This window comes from Bison bison, unplaced genomic scaffold, assembly GCF_000754665.1.
Source record: "Bison bison bison isolate TAMUID 2011002044 unplaced genomic scaffold, Bison_UMD1.0 scf7180017864177, whole genome shotgun sequence".
In the NCBI taxonomy this organism is placed as follows: domain Eukaryota; kingdom Metazoa; phylum Chordata; class Mammalia; order Artiodactyla; family Bovidae; genus Bison; species Bison bison.
The window spans coordinates 1,121,772-1,147,790 of NW_011494749.1; the positions used below are offsets into that span (position 1 = coordinate 1,121,772).

Sequence of the window (26,019 nt, forward strand, 5' to 3'; positions counted from 1 at the left end):
TGCTCTATGGAACTGCAGCCCATATCTACCCACCGTGCCCCCCCCAAACCCTGTGAACCCCTATGAAAGTCATAACTTAGGAGTGTGGTTCTCTGCTGGGGGACAGAGCGGAATTACCTGTTGGCTAATTCCAAACCAACCGAATTGGAGTCTACAAAGATGGGATCAGGGCATGTGTGGTTTTAATAACTTCTGGTTAAGAGCCATCACCTGAAGGCAGTGGTTTTCGAAGTACCTGGCAGCAGCAGCAGCAGTTGGGAACTTGTTGGACATTCAGATTCCTGGTACCCGCCCCAACCATCCTGGATCAGAAACTTTGGGGGTGAGGCCCAAGCAGTGCTCTGTGGTTTAACAAGTCCTCCAGGTGGTTCTGATGCTCACTCAAGTTTGAGAAACTCTGCTTTAGGATCCCTCGCTGGGTCTTTCTGCAGAACAAAGAGTATTTCTAACCAGCGGTTTAGAGAAAGCACCTACGTGAATGTCATCTGATAGTTTCCTAGCTTGTCACTCTGACGGAACCTCCGCCGCTGCTCCTCTGTTGATGGGTTAATTCAGTGAAGCATCTGCCTGCCTCCCTTTATCTACCCTCTCCCGGCTCTCTCACCCCAGCAACTGCCCTTTCCTCTTCCAGGCAGGCACCTCTGGGCAGCCTCAATGCCCATCTTAAATTGTGTTCCCTCCTGAAAGCTCCCCCACCAGTTTTTTTTTTTTTTTTTTTCTTTTTTTAATAGAAAGTAAGTGTATGTTGCATTCCTTTTGGTCATTCTTATGTCTTTTGTATTTCCTTTACCTACTATTTCCTGTGTGACCATGGGCAAGTAACTTAACCTCTGTTTCCTCATCTGTAAAATACCAAGGAATCATAATAGTGCCTATTTCATTAAATGAGTTAGTACTTATTAAAGTCCTTAGACTAATACTCAACTAGTGTCAACTCTAAGAAGACAAAGATTCAGTTGTGTCCAGCTCTTTGTGACCCCACAGACTATAGCCCATCAGGCTCCTCTGCCATTTCCTTCTCAAAGGGATCTTTCCGACCCACAATTGAACCTGGGTCTCCCGCATTCCAGGCAGATTCTTTACCGTCTGAGCCACCAATTCTAAATGTAATTATTATTCATTCATTAAAAGATGGGTATGTGATATTTTATAGTGCCTGGCACATTAATACTCAGCAGTTACCAGCCCTTCCCTAGTGATTTTAGGGCACCAAGCATTTTGCCATTTTCATAGTTGTTTTTATCCTCCCATCAGTTTTGAAGCTTTTTTGGCAGCAGGTAAAATACATCTTCTCCCTTTCTCTTCCTTACTTCATCCTTTCTCTCCTCCACGACCGCAGCAGTTGTTTAGCTTGTCTCTTTGCTTCTAATATTGCCCTCTTAGCAATAAAAACAGTTCAGTGAACATGTGCACTTGATCTTGTTGCTTAAAATAACCCCTCAGTGGCATCCCCTTCGCTGCAGAAGAATGTGTAAGTTCCTTCACGTGGCCTAGGAGGTTCTCTACATCCTGGCCACGTTGCTTTCTAGTCACTGTGTTCCCCACCTTGAATTCTGTGCTGAGATCAAACTGCCTATTGTTCCCCACATGGTCCATTCCATGTTATGCCTTTGAACCTTTGGCGGTTCCAATGCATTTTCGTCTTTCTTCCTCTTTAAGACTTCCACTACTATATTGGAATCACCTAGTCATTCATTTCTCTTTCTCCAACTAAAATACTAAACTCCCTAAAGGCAGTGTTCTTATTTTACTTAGCACCCAGCACACAGTAAGCAGATAGTAAGTATTTGTGATCAGAACTGAGGCTACAAAAAGATCTTGGCAATCTAAAAGGCAGGGTACAAAATTACAACAGGGAGATAAAATTTAACAGGTATCCATTGGGGTTTAAAGCAAATAAACAAAGAAAAGAAGTCTTGATCTGAGTCCTGAGTACAAAGTGGGAGATGGTGACGCATCACGGTCAGCAGACCATGTGAAAAAGAAAAGCCTGCAGTTTCAGTTGACTTCATGGTCCACATGAGTCACCAGTGTCATACAACTGCAGCAACCTCATGTCAGAATAGGGAAAGTAGCAATCCTTGTGCTCAGACCACGAGGGATCCGTGTTCCCTTCTCTGGGGCCCTGCCTGAAGAGGGGGTGAAGCGTGTCCAAAGGAAGGGGGCTCAGAATAGTGAGAGAGGGTGGACCCCATCATCTGGAACTAGTTGAAGGCAGTAGGAGTGTTTCACGTGGAGAACACAGATGGGATACAAGAACTATTCAGATGCCTAAAGGGCTTGCTGGGGACCTGATAATGCAGAATTGGGCCACTCAGTGGAAACTCCAAAAACAACTCTGTGACAATTAGATCTACTAAACAGTGAAACAGTCTGTCTCGTGAGCTCCAAGTCCCTGTTGGGTTCCACCAAGAGCCTCTGAGAAAAGGTGCTGTTGAGGGGATCTAGCCCCTGCAGGGAGCTTGGACTAGACATTCTTTTATCCTGCTCAGCTTTGAGACTTGGTGATACAAGAGGTCATGGAGTTTGTATGTATTGGATGTTAGGGAAAGGTACCAGGAATGCATTTTCTGATACGAATGCCTTCTGTGACCCTGGGGTGGCCCGGAGGGAATTATTTTACCTGAATAGAAAGTACTTCAGGGCCAGAATTCTGAATCTTAGTGGCCTTGTCACTTCTTACATGGTTTATATGAAATCTACTCAGGAAGGAGGTTTAGTAGTTCTGCCCACAGTATCCAGAGCCTTCCATGTTCTGCCATGTCCTTTGTGGACCCCTAAATAAAGTGATCATCTCTTTTAATTTGCCTTTCTGTTTTTTTAGTTCTGGAGTATCTTGGCTTCTGGGAGGAAGTCAGAAGGATCATCTCGGGATCAGAGCTGATAACAGGGTTCCCCTATACCTACACAGTGCCAGGCCTGCCCCAGTATCTGCAGAGCCTCACCAAACTGGCCATCGCTGCAGTGTGGGCAGTAGCAGCCCAGGCTGGAGAGCAGAACAGGGATGTTCCCATCTCCTTCTCTCAGCTGTTGGAGTCTTCCTTCCCTGAAGTGCGCCTGCTCACGCTGGAAGCCCTGCTGGAAAGGTTCTCAACAGCAGCCTCTGCTCTGGGAGAGAAGGGACTGCCACCCTTACTGTGGAATATGGGAGGGACATTCTTGACATTGGTGCTGAAGGAAAATCACCCAGAATGCCTCTGCAAGGTAAAGGCTCGCGTACTGACGGGTACACTTTCCTCTCCCCACACTCTTTGGCAAGCCCCACTCAAGTAGTAAGGTCATGAGGCAGGACTGGGTGTGGCATCTCCAGGATAGGAAGGAGATTCAGCATCCAAAGGGCAAGGACTCTGTTTGCACAATGAAAGGGCACTAAGAAAAGTGTTTGATGATAATGGTATTGCCAACAGAGATTAACCAAAGACAGAGATTGAGAGAGTAAGCCACTCAGTGCCCACGGAGACAGAGCATTGAAAATTGGCTATAGAGTGCGCTAACAGGTAAGTCTGTGCTGACATGGCTCTTTAGGGGCAGATGGTTACCTGGAAAGCACAATCAAAAGGAAAGGGCACTGGGACTTCCCTGGTGGTCCAGTGGTCAAGACTCCACGCTTCCATGCAGGCGGCATGGGTTCGATCCCTGGCCAGGAGCTAAGATTGCATATGCCTAGTGGTATGGTCAGAAATTTTTAAAAAAATTTTTTAAAGGAAAGGGCACTGACCTAGGAATATGGCATCTAGCCTCTGATCTCAGTATGCTACTGCTCCCAACTGTCTTGTTCTCTCAAAGCTGTTAAGGGGGGAAAAAGAAGACAGTGGGAGCTTTCTGAGAGCTAGACTTCCTTATCCATACAAGTGATTATTTTATTTAGATTCTGAAGGCTTTTTTCTGAGGTGTTTGTGTGTTTGTTTGTTTTCCCTGGGTCTGGCTCACATAGATACTGAAAATTCTCCATTGCCTGGACCCCAGTGAGTGGCTCCCTCAGACAGAGGACCGTGTCCATCTCAGCCCAAAGGAGTTCCTGATCTGGACGATGGATATTGCTTCCCATGAAAGGTTTGCCCCAGTGCTCCCCGTGCAAGCTCAGAACCACCCATGGTCCCGTCAGTTATTTATGTGATGAACCTGAGCACAGCCCTGGCCTAAGGACTCAGGTCTTGTATTCCTTTCTAAGTCTCAGGCTATGTTCTCAGCCCAAGCAATAGAATGATGTCAGAGTTTCCCATTAATTAACAAAAGGTAATTGCTTCCAGAAGCATTTGTGTAGCCACGAGGTAGAGATTGCCAGTCTTCACAGCCACATGGAGTACAGACTGTCTGCAAAACCTATATATATATATATATATATATAATGATTGATTTTACTTATTTTCATAATTATATATTTATTGAAGTGTAATTGTCTTACAGTACTATATGAATTTCAGGGTGATTTTTTTCTTTGGTATGTCTTCTGGCTCACCTTTCTAGGTCTGAAATTCAAAGTGAAGCTCTGAGACTCAGCTCCAAAGTGATTGCCCACCACATGCAGATGTGTGACGAGGTAAGGTTGATTCCCCTGTGCTGGGGTCTAGATTTCTGTTCTCTGATTTTCCTGGAGGGTGTCAGTAAAAATACATCATCCCACAGGCAGACTCTGTGGCACGGGTGTGTAGCTTCTACAGGAACATTGTTCATGTTGATTTTTCACTTTGGTTATAACTTGAGAAGAATTCTGTGAGCACTGTGTTTAGCATCTCTCTTCTTTTGTTCTGGGCACATTTGATTACAGTCCATGAGGGTGACTCTATAATCCATTCATGTTATTTTTTAAGATTTCACATGTAAGTGATATCATATGATACTTGTCTTTCTCTGTCTGCTGCTAAGTCGCTTCAGCCGTGTCCAACTCTGTGCGACCCCAGAGACGGCAGCCCACCAGGCTCCCCCGTCTCTGGGATTCTCCAGGCAAGAAAACTGGAGTGGGTTGCCATTTCCTCCTCCAGTGCATGAAAGTGAAAAGTGAAAGTGAACTCGCTCAGTCGTGTCCGACCCTCAGCAACTCCATGGACTGCAGCCTACCAGGCTCCTCCATCTGTGGGATTTTCCAGGCAGGAGTACCGGAGTGGGTTGCCATTGCCTTCTCCGTTCTCTGTTTGACTTACTTCATTAATATAATAATTTCTAAGTCCATCCATGATGCTACAAATTGCATTTTTCTTTTTCTGGGCTGAGTAATATTCTATTGTGTATATACACCACATCTTTATCATGGATAAAGTCGATGGGTACTTAGGTTGCTTCCGTGTCCTGCCTAATGTAAATAGTGCTGCTCTGCACACTGGGGTGCATGTATCTTTTGGAATTAGAGTTTTCTTCTAATATATGGCTAGGAGTAGAGTTGTAGGATCAATGGCAGCTCTATTTTTAGTTTTTTGAGGAACCTCCATATTGTTCTACATAGTGGCCTTACCAATTTACATTCCTACCAACAGTATAGGAGGGTTCCCTTTTCTCCACACCCGCTTCAGCATTTAATATTTGTAGACTTTTTAGTGACAGCCATTCTAATTGGTGTGAGGTGATACCTCATTGTAGTTTCGATTTTCATTTCTCTAATAGTGGTATTGAGCATCTTTTCATGTGCCTGTTGGCCATCTGTATGATTCAGTTTATATGAAATGTCCAGAACAGACAAATCCATAAAGATAGAAAATAGACTAATGGTTTAGGGCTGGGGAGAAGGGGAGCTGACAGGATGGGGGTGATAACTAAAGGATACAGGGCTTCTCTTTTTGCTGATTAAAATGTTCTAAAATTGACTCTGGTGGTGGTGGTACACACATATCTGTGAATGTACTAAAAATCATTGAACTATGTATTTAAAAGGGTGAATTATACGCTGTGCATATCTCGATATAGCTGTTACTATAAAGAAGAGTTGGAAAAGACTCTGATGCTGGGAGGGATTGGGGGCAGGAGGAGAAGGGGACGACGGAGGATGAGATGGCTGGATGGCATCACTGACTTGATGGATGTGAGTCTGAGTGAACTCCGGGAGTTGGTGATGGACAAGGAGGCCTGGCGTGCTGCAATTCATGTGGTCGCAAAGAGACACGACTGAGCGACTGAACTGAACTGACTGATAAAGAAACAACAATAGGGTTTTGTTTTAACAATAATGTTGGTTAGGATGCTGCTTTAAATGTAACAGAGGGGAAAAAATGTAACAGAAACTCAGAAATACAGAGGCTTAAACCAGAAAGAAGCAATCCAAAACAGAAAGTGACTTGACAGTATTGACCCCCCAGACCCTTCTACCTTGTTCTGCTGTCCTTAGCATAGCTTCCATTCTAAGGTCCCAGATAGTTGCGGCAGCTCACATCACCTTGTCTTCATTAAACTAGCAGGAAGGAGAAACCCAGGATGTGAGGTTCACACCTGCTTCCTTACATATGACCTAAAATTGCACAGATGCCACTTTTAATGGCATCTTATTAGTCAGAACTTAAACACATGTTATGCCCCAACACAAGGGAACCTGGGAAATGTAGTCTTCAGCTGAGTACCCACATGCCCAGGTAAAAAATCTAGGCTTCTATTACTAAAGATAGAGAATCTGGTTTGGGGGACAACAGGTATTGGCTGCCACAGTCTTCTCCCAGAAGTTTTGTCTTTACCAAAGCTATCAAATACATCATTGTTCTAATAACCTGATTTGCATCCGAAAAGACTCCTGGAACTTGTTCTCTCATTACAGCGACTCCATCTTACTGAAGGATCACATTTCCTTCCCTGGAGTTGTTTTTTTCTCCCTAGTTGGAATGGAAAAGCAGCTGATAAACCTTTCTTCCTTTCTCCTGAGCTGAGAGCTAACTTGCAGATCCAGTGTGGTACACGCTATGTTCTCATCCCTAATTCCCTGTCTGCTCACGTTGCCTTTTCTGAATTAATGTACGTACACTTTGTGCTTTCAGACCAGAGACTTGGTGGCCCCCAACCTGCAGCAGTGGGTTCAGTTGGTTGTCTCTTCCTGTGGAGATCATCTCCCCACAGAGTCCAGGCTGGCTGCTGCTGAAGTTCTTGCCAGCACTGCACCATTTTTCCTCACCAACCCCCAACCCATTCTCGGTAAGTGCACTGAGCTGCTGTCTGGCGGGGGTTGGGGAGGGATGCAGCATCCATTGTACCAAATACACTAAAAAAATGTGAATAGATGCTCTAGGTTACAAAAGAAAGGAGGATGAAAGATGAAAGATGGCAGCATGCACCGTACCTTTATATCTTTGAACGATATTCCCATCCTCTCCATTCCTACTCTAATTACTTTTCACCAACAGCTTCCTAACTGGCCTCTTTTCTTTTAGTCTTGTCCCCCAAGCCATTCTCCTTATGCTTCCAAAAGCCCTCTGTGGTCTTTCTGAAATACAGATCTGAGCATTTCCTTCCACTGCTTGAAGCCTTTGAGTGGGTGCCCATTGCCTTCAGGATGAAACCTAAATACTCTAGCCTGGCTCAGAAGGCCCTTCCTCTTCCATGCCCTGGCCACTTCTTCTTCCTCACCAGCTCCCAGGCCCCACACATCATCAGCAGGGAACAGTTCTCTAAACAAACTGCTGCTTGACTGACTTCTCTTTGTCTTTCAAGACAGCCTAACTATCGCCCCTCTCAGGAAGCCTGTTAGAGTGATCCTGATGAGAAATGAATGGGTGAAAGTGAAGAGTAGCCTTGAGGAAGAGAAAAGGCCAGGCTTGAAGGCATTTAGGAAGGAGACTCAGCAGGACTTGGTGTTGAGGTTACTCTAAAGGGAACAGTCAAGGATGACTTCCAGGTTTCTGGCTTAAGTGACTGGAAAGATTGCTAGTTCATTTCACTGAAAGTAGTTTTAAGTTTAAAGCATCTTTGGGATTCCTGGCGGTCCAATGGTTAAGACTCCATGCTTCCACTACAGGGGACACAGGTTCTGTCTCCAGTGATGGAAGTTTCTACATGCTGCACAGCATGGCCAAAAAATAAAAAGGTTTAAGGCATCTTTGGGAAGGAAAGGTAGAGATATTTTGAAATCAGACGGATGTACAGTTCCAACTATATTGTCCATGTTTGTGTCTCTTTCCTCACTGTTACCCCCTATCATTCAAGAGTAATAATTAGGAAAGAGCATCATATCAATGGAGGTTGAGAAAACCAAGCTTTAGGAAATCCAAAAGAATTGAAAAAGCATAGGGGTTTTTGTTTTCACTTGAAGATATTTTTTCAGATTGTAGTGTTTTGTTTTTTCTTTTTTTTTTAACTTTTTATTTTGTATCGGGGTATAGCTGATTAAGAGGCAATATTGTGATAGTTTCAGGTGAACAAGGAAGGGATTCAACCATTTTGTTCTGTTTTAAACATAGGGTTTCATAAAAGGAAAACTCAGGACCCAGAGCCAAGTCTCAGTACTGACCCTGCCCCTCTCCTGCCATCTTACACTCACATTAACCACACTGGGATTCTCTTCCATCCGTTACTGGAATTCTGTTTTTATACTCCTCCTCCATGCCCAACCCTGGAGAATAAATCATGGTGCCTGCATCCAGGGAGCTTTCAGTATAGTTGTGGAGAAAAGATTTTCAGAATAAAAGAGAGAATTGCTTTTTCAGATGGTGAGTTTCAAATTTTAAGTGTTATCGGAGTTCAGACCAGTCAAGTGTCTCATGTCCCTGGATCTCTCTGAGGAGCAGTTGTCTTTGGTATCTTCTTAAATCTTTCTTCTAAGTGACTTTTAGGCATTTTTTTCACACCCACAGGGGGACTTAAAAGGGGAGCTGCTACCATTTTTGTTTAATCTTTGGACCCAGAAGAATAAGAGTCAAGGTTTATATACTTTGGTGACACTTCTCCAGGGAGGATAATATCATTTTGCAGCACATTTTCCGGGTGACTTCGGCTGTTCTAACCCAAGTTCATGTCAGGAAACTGTATATGGAATAATGTAGAATTCCTGAGTGAAATTGAGTCCTGGGCAAAAGCCATTAGTTCATCATGAATTGCTGGAGCTGGTTAGAGCATTACAGGCAATGAGGAAGGAGGTCGGTGGTAGCTGATGGCCTGCAATAACATGAAAAACAGGTACAGAACTGAGAAGCAGAAGACAAAAGTGCATGGGGACAAGTGAAGGACAGACCAGAGTTGTTTAAGGAGAAAGAAAAATTGAAATGGACTAAAGAGGAAAGATCGAGGACTTTCAGGGTATAAGAAAATATTAAGAAGGGAAAATTTGAAACCCGAAAACAAATAGAATGGATAGATTCTTGAGAGAGTAGCGTTGACATATATACACTGTGTGTGTGCATGCTAAGTTGCTTTGGTTGTTCCCAACTCTTTTCGATCCTATGGACTGTAGCCCACCAGGCTCTTCTGTCTATGGGATTCTCCAGGCAAGAATACTGGAGTGGGTTGCCGTCCCCTCCTCCAGGGTATCGTCACAACCCAGGGACTGAACCAGCATCTCTTAAGTCTCTTGCATTGGCAGGCAGGTTCTTTACCACTGTCACCATCTGGGAAGCCCCATATATATACTACCATGTGTAAAACAGATAGCTAGGGAGAAGCTGCTATATAATACAGGGAGTTCGGCTTGGTGCTCTGTGACCACCTAGAGTAGTGGGATGGAGGGGAGGCTCAGGAGGGAGGGGATATATGTGTCCTTAAGCTGATTTGTGTTGTTGTACAGCAGAAACACAGTATTATTAGAAAGCAATTATCCTCCAGTTAAAAAAGTAAAAATCATAAATAAAAAGAAAAAAATGAATGAAATAATATTCAACTCCAAAAAAAAAAAAGGAAAGACAGTAAAATTTAAAGCCAGATTTATAACCAGAGAGCACAAACCCCAGAGGGAGCCATTACTATTCTCAGAATGACTGAAGCGTTGGCGGCAGTTGTGGACGGATGTGGGAGAGGGTAGGATAAGGAGAGTTCTCACGGCAGAGTTGGTTCCCCACTAAGCAGGCAGGGGATGGTGAGTGGAGGTCTTCCTGGCGGCCCACCCCACCTGGGCAGCATGCCTCCTTCCTCTGAGGCCCCAGCCCTTCCCACTCTCATGCAGCCCACCTCCCTTACACCAGCCCCAGGGACCTTGCCTCTGTGGTGAGTCACAGCCACGCGTTCCCAGCCCTGCCTTCCCCTCACCGTGTGTTCTCCACCTGATGTCCACTTCGGTCGCTCAAGGGCAGACGCTCTCTGATCCTTCTCTGGGGTCCCCAGCAGCACCAGGCATGTGGACTTGACAGGGTCCCTGCCCAGGGGGCGGCGGCGGTCAGGACATGGCGCAACCTATATCGTGGCTCTTTGCTTTTTTTCGGTTCTTGCCGCCCCCCGCCCAAAGCACAATTTTGATTGAAACTTTGCTTTCAGAATTTATAAGCTCAAACAGTCACTCAGATCAACACTTGGCTAGTTTCCCCAAAGCACTCTTGAGGCATAAAGTTTCATTCCTGAGAAATATGAGTCATTGTGGACAGCTAGGCCTGAGTCAGCCAGGTCATACCTTCTCCGAGGGCCTTGCCTGGGGCCTCCAAAAGCCTTTCCTATTCCAAAGGACATTTCCAAACCTGCCCCCTTAGGGTCCTCACTGTTCCTGTTTTATCTGACTCTCAGGTCTCCCTTCCTTGCAATACCCACAAAAAAAGGAATAACTCATTCAGTACCGGATTTGAAGCAGTTATTTGTGCCAGCCTGTAGATTGCGTCCTAGGTAATCTGAATTCTTTTTGGCCTTCTTAGGACTGCAGGATACGCTTGCTCTCTGGAAATGTGTCCTCACCCTCCTGCAAAGTGAGGAGCAAGTTGTCCGAGATGCAGCCACGGAAACTGTGATGACCGCCATGTCACAGGAAAACACTCACCAGTCAACAGGTACTTTGTGCTTATCTCTCTTCGATGCCTCAGAGCTCTTGGACAGGAGTTGACGCATTTTCTGTGAAGGGCCAGAGAGTGAATCTTTTAGGCTATTCAATCTCCGTCTGAACTCTGCCATTTTAGTGAGAAAGCAGCCTAAGCAATAGGCAGACAAGGGACTGTGTTCCAGTAAAGCTTTATTTACAAAAGCAGGTGGCTGCCCAGATTTGATCTGCTAGCCACAGTTTGTTGACACCTCCTCTAGGACATCATAGAGAAAAACTGCTTTACCTTCTCTTGGTTACATGGTCATCCGTTTTAAGTAAGGCCAAGTCTGGATTTTCTCCATGGTTACATAATCCAGGAATTACAGATCCATCATTTGGTTCCTCCGTGCATTTCAAGTTGATCCTCCTTGTGCCTTGGCTCTTCATTTGGTGGTGACAGGAGGCCGGAGGGGAGTGGAAAGAGGAGCAGCCTAGATGAGTAGTTCTGAGTTCATAACCACTCAGCTCATAATATGAGCTTTTTTAGAGCTCTGGACGCTGGTTACCTGTATGTGAGGGCAAGTGCTGTGGAAGCAAAAGGGGACTCCAGGCTAAAGACAGAAAATGGACCTCTGGGTAGAAGGGACAGGGCTAAGTGGAATAGAAGCAAGGTCACACCTCTAAACCAATGGCCATATGGGGAGGTAACTGCTCTGGTAGACTTGGATTCCCTGCATTTGGGGCTAGATCTCAGGAAAGAGCTCTGGACCAGCCATCCCAAAGGGGAGAAGAACACCATTTTGAGACAAGTAGTCACAAGCTGAGCAAGGAAGTTTACACTGATGCATAGCAGAACGGGAGGGGAAGCAGCCATATAGTGCTGGTACCTGACTCGAGGTCCCTCATTCCCCTGGGAGCTTCTTCTGGAATGTGTGAACTTCCCCATACCTGAGTCTTCTCTTATAATGGTCTGGTCACTTTTCTCTGCATATGTAGAGGAAGCTAGTGTGTTAGTAATCTCCCATGATACTACTCAAGTTTAGCCAGGATCAGCTTGGCCTCTCAGTGGGAAAACCTTCAGTTTGGCACTGCGAGCATTGTGCAAGCAGCCTTCTCCCATCCCTGTCCCAAGCTTTCAGAGTTCCTCATACCCCAAATTCTGCCATGAATGATTTATTCCTTTTTCCAATTATACATGTTCCTTAGAAGGATACATGGAGCACCCAGCGAGTGCTCAGTAAGCATTTGGTAGAATGTAATACTCACTAGATTACTATAGGACCCTCTCACCAAAGATGGCAAAGATCATTTCATGCTGGAATTCATAAGTGGGCTTCTTCTCTCCTAATCTTTAGAGTATTTGCCCTGCTACTTTGATTTCTTTCCGAATTTTTCCAAGTTCATTACCGTGTTCTCCCTGCTTCTGGTTTTTCTCAAGAAATAGAAATCAGGAATTGTATATTCAGTGTCTTTTGCATTTACAGTTCCATGTGTGAAAGCCTCGAGGGGTAAGTAATGTAAAAGGCTACTTGTCTTTGTATTCCCCATCTTGATCTATAAAAGAAGATTTGAGGTGCGAAAAAGACAAGAATCTAGACCGATTAAATGTAGTATGTTACCCTGAACCAGATCCTGTACTGGAGGGGTGAAAAGCCATGTGGAAAATGATTAGAATAGCTGACAACATTGAAATATTGTCTGTAGATTAAAATCAATATTAAATTTCCCGAATCTGATAACCGTACAATAGTTTTGTAAGAGTATTTTTATTCTTAGGAAATGGACATCTGAAATATTAAGGTGGAGAAGGGCACAGTGACTGCAACTTACTCTCAAATGGCTCAGAAAAAATAAAATTGTGTGTGTAAGTAGTAAACACAAGTAGTTACTATACTTGCATCTTTTCTGTATGCTGAAAATTATTTCAAAATAAAATGTTTTTTTTTAAAAATCCAATTCCACAACTAGAAAAGACTAATACAGTATATATATTGATAGATCATCTGCCTGATTGTCGGGTATTCCACCCCTCAGTGTAACTTCTCTCACGTAAATTATGTGAAAACATCCTGCCCCACGTCCACCTTTTTTAAAAACTCATTTTGAGTGAATTTTGCATCCAAATACTCAAAGCCAAGCCAGATTCCTCACATTCAGAGGTCTCAGCAGCGTGACGTCACTGTGTGAGGATATCGTTCACCGTGTCCCCGTGTGTTCTCTGTTCTGCCTGATAGCAATGCTTAGACAGAACCTCCATAATGCAGCGTGGTTTTCTTAAGCAAAAAAACGCACATCTTTCTGCTTTAGATGGAAAGTAACTGAGAACTGGGCACCACGCCCTGATTTTTTGCTCTAGTCAGTGTTTAGCCAGCTGATTCACTAGAACAGTATTGTCTTGTTTTGACATCTCTCAAGGATACCAAGCAGCTGATGGTGAAGTTTTCACATTCCTTGAACATACAGGGGTTTTCTAGCATACTCTGCTACTGGCTTGCTCTTTGGTGTTCCAAGTTAATTGTTACTACTGAGTCTTAAGTACATTGAAAAGGGTGGTGGTGGTTTAATCGCTAAGTTGTGTCCAACTTTCGTGGTCCCAGGGACTATATATAGCCCACCAGGCTCCTCTGTCCATAGTATTTCCTAGGCAAGAATCCTGAAGTGGGTTGCCATTTCCTTCTCCAGGGGGTCTTACTGACCTTGAAAATGTGCTGTGTGTGTTGTGCTTAGTCACTGTTTAGTCTGACTCTCTGCAACACCATGGCCAGCCAAGCTTCTCTGTCCATAGGGATTCTCCAGGCAAGAACAGTGGAGTGGGTTGCCTTGCCCTCCTCCAGGGGATCTTCTCAACCCAGGGATCGAACCCAAGTCTCCAGCATTGCAGGTGGATTCTTTACCATCGAGCCACCAGGGAATTTGAAAATACATGTACATAATTTTGTCCTCAAATCAGTGGTTTAAAAAGTGCCACAGTAAAATAATCATATTAAAAAGGCTAATACTTAATGGCTTCTTTGAGAAGGCTAAGTGTTAATTCTTCTCCTCCTAAGAAAGAAAGAAACCATGAGGAGTCCTTGCCTCTGAGATCTCATCCTATAAATGACAGCTGGATAGGGACAGAAGGAGCTCTGTGCTCATACTGACAACCTGCTGGGGATGTGGAGAAGTTGGGGTGCATTTTGATTGTGGGGCCTGGGGAGGTTCCTCAGAGTGGAGCTGCCCAAAGCAAGGGATAAGCTGCACACAAATGAGAGCATTTCAACGTGGAAGAAAAAGCCGGAGCCAGACTTGAAGTTGAGGGCAACTTGAGAGCTTTCTGGGGAGCAGCTGGCGGATGTGTGTGGCCAGATCACAGGCTGAGGCCAGGGGAGATAGAAAAGCAGGGGCGGCCACCACACTTGGATGGCTTTGAATCCCAGGCCAAAGACCTCCTCTGTAGGTGAAGGGGGACCGGCGAGGGTTCAGACAGAGGAGTAATGCTGCCAGGAATGTGGACCTGAGGAGCTCTTTCTAGAAGCCTCCTGTGAGATGGATCAGGGCTGGAGACGCGTCAGTGGAGGGTGAGACAGATCAGCTGGGAGCTGGTATCAAGCATCCTCGGGCTTCCCTAGTGGTTCAGACGGTAAAGAATCTGCCTGCGATGCCCAGGTTCGATCCCTGGGTTGGGAAGATCACCTGGAGAAGGGAATAGCAACCCACTCCAGTATTCTTGCCTGGAGAATCCCATGGATAGAGGAGCCTGGTGGGCTAATGTCCTCATGAGCTGCCTTCAGCAGTGATGGGATGGAGAGAGTATGGGGTAGACTCAAGAGGACTGGGGGCTGTGCTCGTGGGCGGTGGGAGAGAAGGGAAAGCGGAGCTGACTTCAAGGCTTCAAACCTGGAGGTGTCCAAGGGAGGTACCTGAACACACCTCTGGCACTGACAGAGCAGGAGGACTGGAGCGTTCCAGGAAGTGAACCTGTCAGGAATCAGGAAAGGCATGTAGAGGCCACAGTCACCGTGATCTGGGACAGAGTATTCCTTAGGCCTTGGAGCGTCGGCAATGGAAAATGAGAGGGCAGAGGGGGATCTTTATCTGCTGGAGGAACAGTGCACACTGTTGGCTCTGTCCTTCCCTCTCCAGTACACAGCGCAGTGCCGCTGGGAGGCCCAGCACTCCACCACAAAGCATGGAAGAGGCCTGCCTGAAACCAGTCACTATGCACACAGCCGGCTTGAGGTAGAAGTTTGTGGTGTGAATTAGTTAATGATTCTGGAAGGCCTGGAGGAAATAACTTGGTGTTTAGATAGCCCTTGGGAGGGTGGATTTGTTGTTCGCCTCTTTGCCTGCCGAGTTCCACTGTGCTCCAGCACGTGCTCCACCCCACACGGTCACCTGGAAGGTGGAACTGCTCGGCTGTTACTAACACTCTGAGCACCCCTGAGGCTCCCTCAGCTCTGGACATGAGGAAGCCCCATCAGCGGGACCTGCCCCCCCCGATCATCTCCCCTCCCCTCTACACCAGTCACAGATGCTAAGAGGAACAGAAGAAATGGCGCATGTGGTGTTTCTCGTGTGCGTGCGTGCCAAGTCACTTCAATCACGTCCCACTTTGCGACACCATGGACTGTAGCCCAACAGGCTCCTCTATCCTTGGAATTCTCTAGGCAAGAATACTGGAGTGGGCTGCTGTGCCCTCCTCCCGGGAATCGAACCTGCGTCTCTTACATCTCCTGCGTTAGCAGGTGGGTTCTGTACCACTAGCACCTCCTGGGAAGCCCTGGGACTCAAGAGGAAGGGATTGCAATTCTCAGGAGGGAAGAGACAGTGTTCAGTCAGGACTCCAGGTGGGGCTGCACCCCACTCCTGCCCCTGCTCTGACTTGACATCAAGCCCTGAAACGCTCTGCAAAGTGCTCTCATGGCAGATGCAGGAGACACTAAAGGCCATCGTCGGGCTGCTCCTGCCTCCCGGACTCTCTGCTTCCACCTGAGCAGCTCGCTCACTTCTGTCTTACAGATTCATACCCCAGGATTTCACATCCGAGCTCATTTGAACAAGCGCTTCCATATGAGGCAAAAAAAAAAAAAAAACCCAGCCTGGACACTGTTTAAATTTCAATCACTAGATTTGTGTGACTCTGCGTGAGGCAGAGTTCTAGGTGGAAGCAGCAGGGGAGGCTTGTGAAGGTACAAACTTCAACCGCCTGTTTAGGAGGAGAGGACGAAAGGCACCTTCGAAAAACAACACACCCAGAGGTGTAGAAGATGGCCAAAATTCAGCAAGTTGAGGTTATTCCATAACCTTTAAAAAAAAATTCTATTGAAGTATAGTTAATTTATAATGTATTAATTTCTGCCGTACAGCAAAGTGATTCAGTTATACATACATATATTCTTGACATTTTCTTTTCCTTGTGGTTTATTACAGGATACTCTGCTATATAGTAGGACCTTGATATTTATCCATCCTGTGTATGACAGTTTGCATAGCCTTTCTTTTTTTGTAGAACCCTTTGTCTCTGATACATGGTCTCTGCTGGGTCTCATTTGATACAGTGGCGTCAGACTTGAAAACTCTAGGATAAGAGGATGGAGGGTCTGACCTGAGGGGTACTGCAGAGATGGCTGAATCTAGAAGCCTGAGGTGGAACCCTGCATGCTCACCTTGCAGAGGGGGTGCTCACTGTGAGCCGGAGGAGATCAGGGGGCGGGCTGTGGTGCTCTAGCCTGCTCTGGCCTTCTGAAGCACCCTCCTCAGGCTCCTCACCTTCTCTGGCTCAGGATCTCCCTCTATCCCTCCTCTTCCAGCTTCAGCCAGGGAATGCCACCTGATTCAGAAGCCCTCCTTCCTTTCCTTGTTTCTGTTTATGAGATTCAAAAAAAGTTTCTGATACCCAACAGTCGCTTTGGTTGATGCAGGAAAAGAAAGAAGCCAGTTAACAAGGAGGTCCAGACCTCAAACCACTGTCAGTGTTTAGGTTCAAGAATGATGACTTCGTGGTAGGAACTTTGTTTTTGTTTTTGTTTTTTTAGATATAATTGAGATAAAAGGCAGAAACTTTCTTATGAAGAGAGAGTTATAAAAGAATAAAGGACTTTTGGGAAAGAGAGACAGATACAGAAATGGAGAGAGAAGCCAGCACACTTTTCCTCATGGACATGAGCCATGGGTGGTTCTTTTCCTTGGAGTACTAGCTCCAAGGAGTTCTCATCCCTCCCTTCCACCATGTCCCCTGCCACAAAACAATCATAGAATGCCTGTTCATTCTGCCAAATAGAAATGTTTAGGGATGACACCCTAAATCCCACCTTCTCTGCAATGCCCCCCACTTTCCAAGATCTCCCCTTTTTCTGAACTCCTGCAGCAGTTTGGTTATGAACAGCCTTTGATTTCCTACTCTTTTATCATTTGCTCTTTCATACACTTTAGTTCTATCTTCCCAACTAGCCCATGAGTTTAGAGACTGTCTTCTATTAGGTACACAGTAGGTACTCAGTTGGTGTTGATAGCTGATCTTCCACCACAATAGGCCACCTACCAGTCGGTAGTGGAGTCATCAGTCATGAGTTCCCTGAGGATATTAGAGTGCCCTTTGAAACAACAAAGCTCCAAAACAGGCAGACTGACCCTCCCTGCTAGGACTGGCCCAAGGTGCTATGCGTGGTGTTCATTGCTTCGGACAATCTGGAGAGGCCGTCTTTGTGCATGACTCACTGTCTGGGGCTTGTGGGGTAAGAATTGGCAGCCCCACCAGACTGTTTGGTCCTTCCTCACTCACACCTCTTGGGTCTGAGTCTCAGACTGCAGGGCCAGGGAGCCAGCCTAGGGACTCTGGGCCATGGCCCTGGGGTAACCAGGAAACACTGCTGGAGCCTCTGTGCTCTGCACGAGGGCCACAGAGATCTGAGAACACGGATGGAGCTTAGCAGGGAGGCGGAAGAGTATAGACAGGAGTAGGATGTAGAAAACTTGAGACTCAGAGGCGAGAGAACCAGGCAGGAGGCAGGTGGTCATAGTCTTATTTGTCGGGCTAATTGGAAACAGTTACACAGCCAGGGCAAGTTGAGGAAGAAGAGAGCCAGCGCCTGGTCAGTTTCCCCCTAGACACGTTCCTCCCGCTACCACACACCCCCCGCCCCTCACACATAGACACGCACACACTGTCATCACCACACAGAGCCCTAGGGACCGCATGAGAGTGTGAACGTGGCTCACGCGCTCCGGCCCTTGAGCAAGCCGGGAGGGAGACCGGGTCACTGTGACATTACACAGCAGCCCTGCGGTGGCCGTTCTGTCAGCAAAGCCCGAGGCCCACGGGCTTCGTGCTGAGTCACAGACAGCTCCATCCTGGAACTTCCAGAGCCTCCCGCCGGCCATGTGCCCGGCGGAAGGCCCTGCTCTGTTCCTGGTTCCTGCAGGTTCTCAGGGTCCGGTCCTCTGGGTCTGGCCTCCCTCCTGCCTCGGCCTTCCAACAGCTTCTTTCCTCTTCTACTCAGATACACTGTCTCCAAAGTGTCTCTTCTGTTCGGAGGCCCCCGAGACTGGCCCCAGCCTCCATTTTGGACCTTTAAGCCCCCATGAGTGTCATCTCACACGCAGGTACCAAATCCCTGTTTCTCGAGAACAGTGACCACCACGCTAGAATTCCCCTCATAACTGCCTCGAAGCCTGACCTAAATGCCCCTGGGGACAAGCTAAACTTACTTGCCTCGCTCATCCCTTGTGCGTATTTTTAAGTCCTGAATTGTTTTCTCACTCCTCCTCTTACGCCTACAGAGATAAACCACAGGTTTTTCTTTTACTATTTAAGTATGAAGCCAGAAGTGGTGACATCATGCATATTCATCCAACAAATATTTACAAAGTGCCTGTCCACAAGGTTTGTTTCACGTGCCAGTTCAAGCTACCAGGATCTCTCACCTGGACATTGGCGAAAACTTCCAGCCTGGCCTTCCTGCCTCTGTTCTCGTCTTCTCGTTTGCCGGCAGTCCACAGTCCCTGATGTTGTTGAAGGGCCCTTCTTAGGGAACAGATCAGAGGATGTTGCTCCCCTCCTCAGACCTTCCCTTCCTTCTCGGAATAAAACCCCACTCCTGAAGTAACGGACAAAGCCCTCCCCAGCCTCACCCCTGCCTCTCTTTCAAGCCTCACCCCTGCCTTCTCTTTCCAGCCTCATCCCCTGCTAGGCCCTCTCCCTCTCTCTCAGCTCCAGCACCCTGGCCTCCTGTGGGGGTCCTGTGGCTCATGAAGCCTCAGGGCCTTTGCACCAGCTGAGCCCACTGCTTGGAATGGTCTCCTCTGGCCCCACACAGCTGACGCCTTGCTTGTCAATCTCAGCTTCAGTGTCATGTCTGCAGAGATGCCTTGACCACCCCACCCAATCATTTGCTGATACTTCACCCTGCTGATTTTATTCTCTGCATGGTTCTTGGACCGTCTTATTATTTTACTGTTTACTTACTTTGTTATTTGTCTCTCTCCACCAGAATAAAGGGCTTCCCAGGTGGCACTAGTGGTAAAGAACCCACCTGCCAACACAGGAGACGTGAGAGATGGGAGTTCGATCCCGGATCGGGAAAATCCCCTGAAGGAGGACAGGGCAACCCGCTCTAATACTTTTGCTTGGAGAATCCCATGGACAGAGGAGCCTGGTGGGCTACAGTCCATAGAATCTCAAAGAGTGGGACATGAAGTGACTTAACATGTATGCACCAGAATAAAAATTCCAGGGATTTAGGATTTTTGCTTGCTTTGCTTGTTACTATATTCCCAGGACCTAGTACATAATAGATGCTCAACAAAAATCACTCTTGATGATCAATGGAATGGAGGGATGTATAATCACAGTAGTTAAACCCAATAGAGATTAGTGTGTTTTTAGAAACGACTTAAGGTAGAAGAGGTAGAGCTGTGTGGATGCTCGGCTGTGGAGTTGCCCTGAAATGGTGGGTCCTTGTTGCTGCTGCTGCTGCTGCTAAGTCGCTTCAGTCATGTCCGACTCTGTATGACCCCATAGATGGCAGCCCACCAGGCTCCCCCGTCCCTGGGATTCTCCAGGGTCCTTGTTAGGGCGGGTTAACTCAGCCACAGTTAGACCCACCTCTTGTGCAGTGGCAGGTCCTGGATTAATTCCCCCTCTCCCTCCCATTCCATCCTGTCCTTTACTTGAGCAAGGGTTTCATCTGTGGGGGCCCGTGGGTCAAGCATGGAGCTGGCCCTGGGAAGTGCCCAGCCAGGGAACACCTTTCAGTTGATCATCAGGCTATGGTCAGTGGGCTGGGACCCGTGCCAAATGAATCCATCTGGAAAGCAAACATTGGTGGCTGCAGCTCTGAGAATGAGGGCCCCTTCTTCCTGGGGCCCTGGTCTGGGTGTGTAGGCCAGGGCAGGGTGGGCCAGCAGGGGGGGAGAACATTTCCCTCTGGAGGCTCCTGCTTCATTTTACCTTTTGTGATCTTCACAGTCACTCTGCGAAATACTTCACTCTCTTCTCCATTTTACTATCTTCTGAATTTCTCTGAAATTTCTCTGAAATTCAGAGAATTGAAGTAATGGACCCCGGGTCTTGTGGGAGATAAGTTTCAAGTTGAAATTGGCCAAGTTTCAAGTGGGAGTTCAGGATCCTGTGGTGACAAAGGCTTTTCACTTCTGTGGTGACAAAGGCTTTGCACTCAACACTTCTTCTAAGACAGGAAAAGGAGTCTAAGCCAAGCCTCTAGGTTTGGAACCTAGGAGTTAATAGAAAGTGGACATTGGGAGTCTTCTAAACGCAATGCTGTGTTTAAAGAAGACAACACTGGAATCATAACCAGGAAAATGGATTGGAGCCCCAAGACTTCAGACACACAGAATTTGTCCTAGAAAAGGGAATAGAAGTTGTGGCGGCCGGGGCAGTTGCAGCCAGACGTGGCAGGAGGTCCTCTGTGAATGCTGAGTGTGCCCCTATTTTCCTGTCCTTCCTAGAGAAAAGGAATCACACGATCTGAGGCTTTTAGAGCCTCTACTTTACAGTTGGGGAAACGGAAGCCCAGGTAAATAAGTGATTGCCCCAGTGTCACATAATTAGTAAGGAAACGAGGCCTAAAACACAGACCCCCGAGACACAGAAAAGCGCTTCTCTCCATTGCTCCCCAAGCCGTTATTAATTTATAGAAACGAAGTGACAAAAATGTCAGTTGCCCACTGAGAATAATCCAGACTTCTGGGTCGGAGAGAACCCATCGAGGGTAAGGTGGATGCTGTCGCATAAGGCAGAGGAAATGGAAGGTTCCCTGGAAGAGAGAGCTTGGAGGAACTCCAGCATCATAGGGGTGGAAGAACAGAGTGTTCTATGAAACCAGGCATCTCCCAGCAATAAAACCACACCCTGCCGTCAGCCCTGAGATTCCACGGCCTTGCTCCCTCCTGGGCCTTCTCCCAGGGCCATCTGGATGTCCATCTATATTCTCAGTAGGTTCCAGGGAAGGAAACAAGTTAGGAATTGTGAGGCTAACTCCCAAGCAGACCCTGGCATTGCCTGGGCAGAGGGCAAGGGGAAATGGCTGTTGAAGCAGAGTAGCTGAGCAGGAATTAGTTCTGTATTTTCCCATTTATTCCTTCAAGACTAACATGTGTGATCAAGACAGGAGCCCCACACACCCACCCCAGGTTCGGTGGACTGACCCAGCAGAACCCCAGTTAACACGTACCAAATGTCCTTCCCATCAGTCGCTGTCCCAGGAAGCCTGGGCTCCTGACGTTCACCTGCGTCTCACTGAGTGCGTCACTGGCAGCCGCCCCCACAGATGTGCCGAAGCAGATGCAGACTAATGCTCCGGTCTTAAATCAGAGCAGGTGACCACCGCCGCGGGGCACCCTGCCTCCACCTAGTTGCTAGGGTGATGGGATTGTTTCCATGGCCTCCCAGTGACTAAGCCTCAGAGGGACAACAACCGGCTCCTCTAGAGGAAATGACAGTCATTTTTGCATCATTTCGCCTCCCCTGCTGCTGCTCATGAAAGCTCCCGGGGCACAAGGTGATGGCTCCACGGGCAATGATGAACCCACAGTCTGGGGCTCAGGCCATATGGTGCTGGTGTGGGTCTCATCTTCCCTCTTCGTCAGGGCGAGCCCAGTGCCCTGTGATCCTCGTTCTCCTGCTCGTGGCCTCAACTCTCCTCTTGTGCGCTTTCGTTCCTGAGCTCAGGGGCCGCCACGTTCCCCCGAAAGGCCCTGTCAGGATGTGAGGGTCTCATGTGCACCCGTGTGTGCAGTCTTGCCTTTTGAAACCTAAGCCAGTTTCATGAGTTGGGGTCCCTTCTCTGCCAGGGGTGACCAGAGATGGCCCCCATCTCCACTTACCCCTGGGCTGCTTAGGACGACTGAGGCCAGCAGCACCCCCAGCCTCCACCCCAGCTTCGGGCCTGACTCCCACTCTCAGAGAGTGGAAGTCTCTTCCACTGTGGTGGGCACTGACCCGTGTTCTTCCCAGTACCACGGTGAGTACTCTCACCGACAGACTTGCCAGAGAACATCTTCTGGTCCCAGCAACCAAAGCATAGTCTAACGCAAACTGTTACAACATAGCTACTGCCTGAAAAGTCACGTCTGGCCGCCGCACTAGCCCCTCATTCCTCAGCAACCTCTCAGAGACTTGTAAGGCCCTCATCCTGCCTACAAAACCCTCGAGCCGTGTTCTCAAGTCTCTCAGAGCGATAGCCTGGTCTTCCGTGACCCTGCTCCTCTTTTTTGACTTTAAGAACCCATGTAGCAGGAGCTGGTGTAGACAGAACAAAAGGGGAGGTGGCTCTGGTAATGACAGGGCATCTCCAGGAGTGTTTTTATCTGTGTGCACAGGAAAGGGGTGTGTGTGTGTGTGTGTGTACCTTTAGATCATGAATGGGTTGGTGGGTTATAAATCCATATGCCCTCCGGATGGCTCTTTGTAGACCGTACACAGCAGCAGTTAGGAGGTAAGTGTATCAAGAGGAGTTCTGAGGAGAGCAGGATTTTAGGAGATTATGGTCTGGCCAGTTTTCTGATGTATCAGGACTGAGGAAGGAGGAAGTGTTCCCACCATCATCTAAATGAGGAACTCCTCACTGTATTGCAGTAATCCAGCTTTTCCAAAGCGATTTCTCGTGAGGCTTATGCACAGGAGTGAGGGCGAAAGCATCAGGTGAGGATCAGAGACAAAGGTCGGCCTTGCCGGCAGCTCACCTCCTCTGTCTCGTCTCTCTCTCTGTTTCCCTCTCTACCCTCCCCCCACCTTCAGCTGAAGTGCCCCAGTTACAGGAACACAGTTAAAGATCTTAGTTTGGGGCCCATCTTAAAATGGACTTTCTAAGGTATTTTCTTGGGGTTTCAGACTGGAGACAGCTGATGTCTAGATTTGGCACCTGTAACAGACTCAAGTGAAAAGCAGCCTAAATGAATGAGTGGTGTGTCCCTCCCTTCTCACAGAAAGGCTGGTGGACGACCGAGGCTCCACCGTCATCAGGGACCCACACTCCCTTTGTTGGTGCCCTCCCAGTCTCAGTCTCAACTGTCCCTCTCGTGGTCCAAGACAGCAGTTCCGGCTCCCACCGCCACATCCACCATGCAGTGAGCGGGAGAAAGGGAGTCGCATACACCACTTCCAGTGGCACCCCATCAGCCAGGACTCGGCCGTGTGCCACTCGGCTCGGCATAAGAGGCTCGGAAATATGACGCCTATGCAGCTAGAAAGCCTGTTCCTCTGTACGGAGGGGAAATTGATCTGGAGAGATGGGACCATCACGTCTCGCCATTTCCCATCTTCTTGTTTTCATACAGATACTAATTACTGAGTTCCTGGAAAGTTCTGGCCACTTGCTAATCGCCAGGGACACAGACATAATTAAGATAGAGCCTCTGGCCTTAAGCTATTGGGAGTTTACCCTCTCAGGTGTTATTTACTTAAAATCAACAGGGTTTCCCTGTATTTGCATCCAAATTATTTTTTTTAGCAGCTCATATGGCTAATTTTGTAAGAAAAGGAGGTTAATCAATAATCCACAATAAGAATTTTAATCTACAATTTCTCACTGCCTTGATAAGTTTAATTGCTTATCTCTGTTGCGTTTCTTAGGAACACACATCACTCAAATTGCGAACAAACTTTATTAGGAGGCAAGATTACAAGCCTTGCAGTGGCAATACCCGTAGCTAGAATTTACTGGAAAAGTATCTCTTTAATGGGGAAACCACACTTAGAAGAGACCCAAGAATGGGGAGTAGGGGAGAGAGTCCCAGGGTCATCTCTTTACATATATCTTACCCATTCCCTCTGTGCTTTTGCCCATATTGACCTTGTGCCTGGTATGCCCTCATTTTGTTGTTGTTTAATTGCCAATCACGTCTGACTCTTTGCGACCCATGGACTATAGCCCTCTAGGCTCCGCTGTCCATGGGACTCTCCAGGCAAGAATACTGGAGTGTGATGTATGCCCTTATCTACCAACATAAATGGTAATGGTTCTGTAAGGCCCAGCTCCAGGTCCTTCTTTCCCACAAAACCTTCCAGGCATTTGTATTCTCTTTCCTTTTGTCAGACTCACGCTGCTAAGGTCTTCCATTGTTTCTTGGTTATGATCCCACCCACACCATAAACTTCTTAAGGTCAGGAGCCTTCATCAGAGCAAAAATGGGTAAACTTCTCGAGTCACTCATGTCAGGCTGACATATTGTCCTGAAGCATGTTTTAGTTTTTTGGGGGTTTTTTTGAGAGAGAAATGAAGACACAAGATTGGAGGTGGGCAGCTCCCCGTGGGTCAGAGTCCCCTTCCCAGCCTCATGACAAGTCCAAGGGTTCCCAGTGATCCAAACAAAGCTGGGTCTTTAGATTAGGATGGATTGTCAGGGGCTCCCCAAGCCATCCTGTCTCGTTACACTAGAAAATGAAATTTTCCTGATCTTTTTCAAACCCAGTCATAGAACATAGTGGTTCTGCTTCAAAGTCACCAGTGTGTTACTTTTCTTTCAAAAGCATAAAAAAAAAGTCAGATTCTTACCCTCTCCTCCTCCTTAATCTGTTCCAAATGAAAGCTTCGAGGGGGAAAACTCCCAGAACCTACTGTGTTCAGCAAATTGGTTTCTGCTGTGAAGCGGGGCTGGGCTGGGGAATGGAGTTAGGAAAATATATGGAACGTGACGTAAAAGATTCGGTTTGTGTTTGGAAAAGGATTCAGGTTGTTTTCAGGTTTTGAGTTACAGCTTGGGTGAGTTTGAAGAAGCAGCATTGAGCGCCAGCTCCACCCATGACCCTCACAGCCTTTGTGGGCTTTTCATTCGGCTTTTCCTACCTTGGCCATCCCAGTTCAAGATGCCTGGTTTGGCAGGCTGGCTGGGGAACCTTCCTTCATAAATAACTCCCTGGGAAGACAGGAGTGATAACAGACTTTAAGTGGGAGCTGAACTGCCTTAAGCACTTGGGAAAGGCCATGCAGAAGTCTGGTCCAGGAACTTTCCTTGCAAAGGCACGTGAGTGCTCTTCAAGTTTTCAGTTGGGTTACTCTAATTTTATTATTCCTCTAACCTCTCTAACCAGCAGGGTGACTGAGGCTCTGATTGTGAGCCCTGTTTTTATTTTTCACACTCTATTTTTATACTTTGAAGCTGTGGTTATAAAATATACACTCAGAAATGTTGGCTCTGCACCCAGAAGACCCAGGAGGCTCTCCAGACACATGGTGACAGAGTTGCTCCCACGGGGCTCCTCCCCCAGCCCTGGCCTTTCAGGAAGGAACAGGGGACAGCAGTTGCTGTAAGAGATTGGTTCTACCATGAGCAGAATTCTGACCAAGAATTTTACATTTGACTCTGAGAAATTGGCAGGTATATTTTTCTAGTGGCTCCCGAAATGCCCTTGGGCAGCAAGAAAATCAAACCAGTCTATCCTAAAGGAAATCAACCCTGAGTATTCATTGGAAGGATGGATGCTGAAGCTGAAGCTGCAGTACTTTGGCCACCTGATGAGAAGATCTGACTCACTGCAAAAGACCCTGATACTGGGAAGGACTGAAGGCCAAAGTAGAAGAGGGAAGCACAGGATGAGATGGTTGAATTGCATCACCGATTCAGTGGACATGAGTCTGAGCAAACTCTGGGAAACAGTGCAGGACAGGGAAGCCTGACGCGCTGCTGTCCATGGGGTCACAAAGAGTCGGACACAACTGAGCGACTGAACAACAACGAAATGC

The 26,019-nt window shown here is 47.2% G+C and overlaps 1 protein-coding gene across 1 annotated transcript in view; it reads left to right on the forward strand.

Annotated features, from left to right (window-relative positions):
- Positions 1-26,019, forward strand: part of THADA (thyroid adenoma associated) — a 333,765-nt gene that overhangs the window by 272,325 nt on the left and 35,421 nt on the right. Inside the window, exons 32-36 of the mRNA XM_010842320.1 lie at positions 2,825-3,204; positions 3,935-4,053; positions 4,468-4,540; positions 6,954-7,107; positions 10,740-10,871. Coding sequence (XP_010840622.1) covers positions 2,825-3,204; positions 3,935-4,053; positions 4,468-4,540; positions 6,954-7,107; positions 10,740-10,871 — 858 coding nt within the window. The remainder of the gene's footprint in view (positions 1-2,824; positions 3,205-3,934; positions 4,054-4,467; positions 4,541-6,953; positions 7,108-10,739; positions 10,872-26,019) is intronic.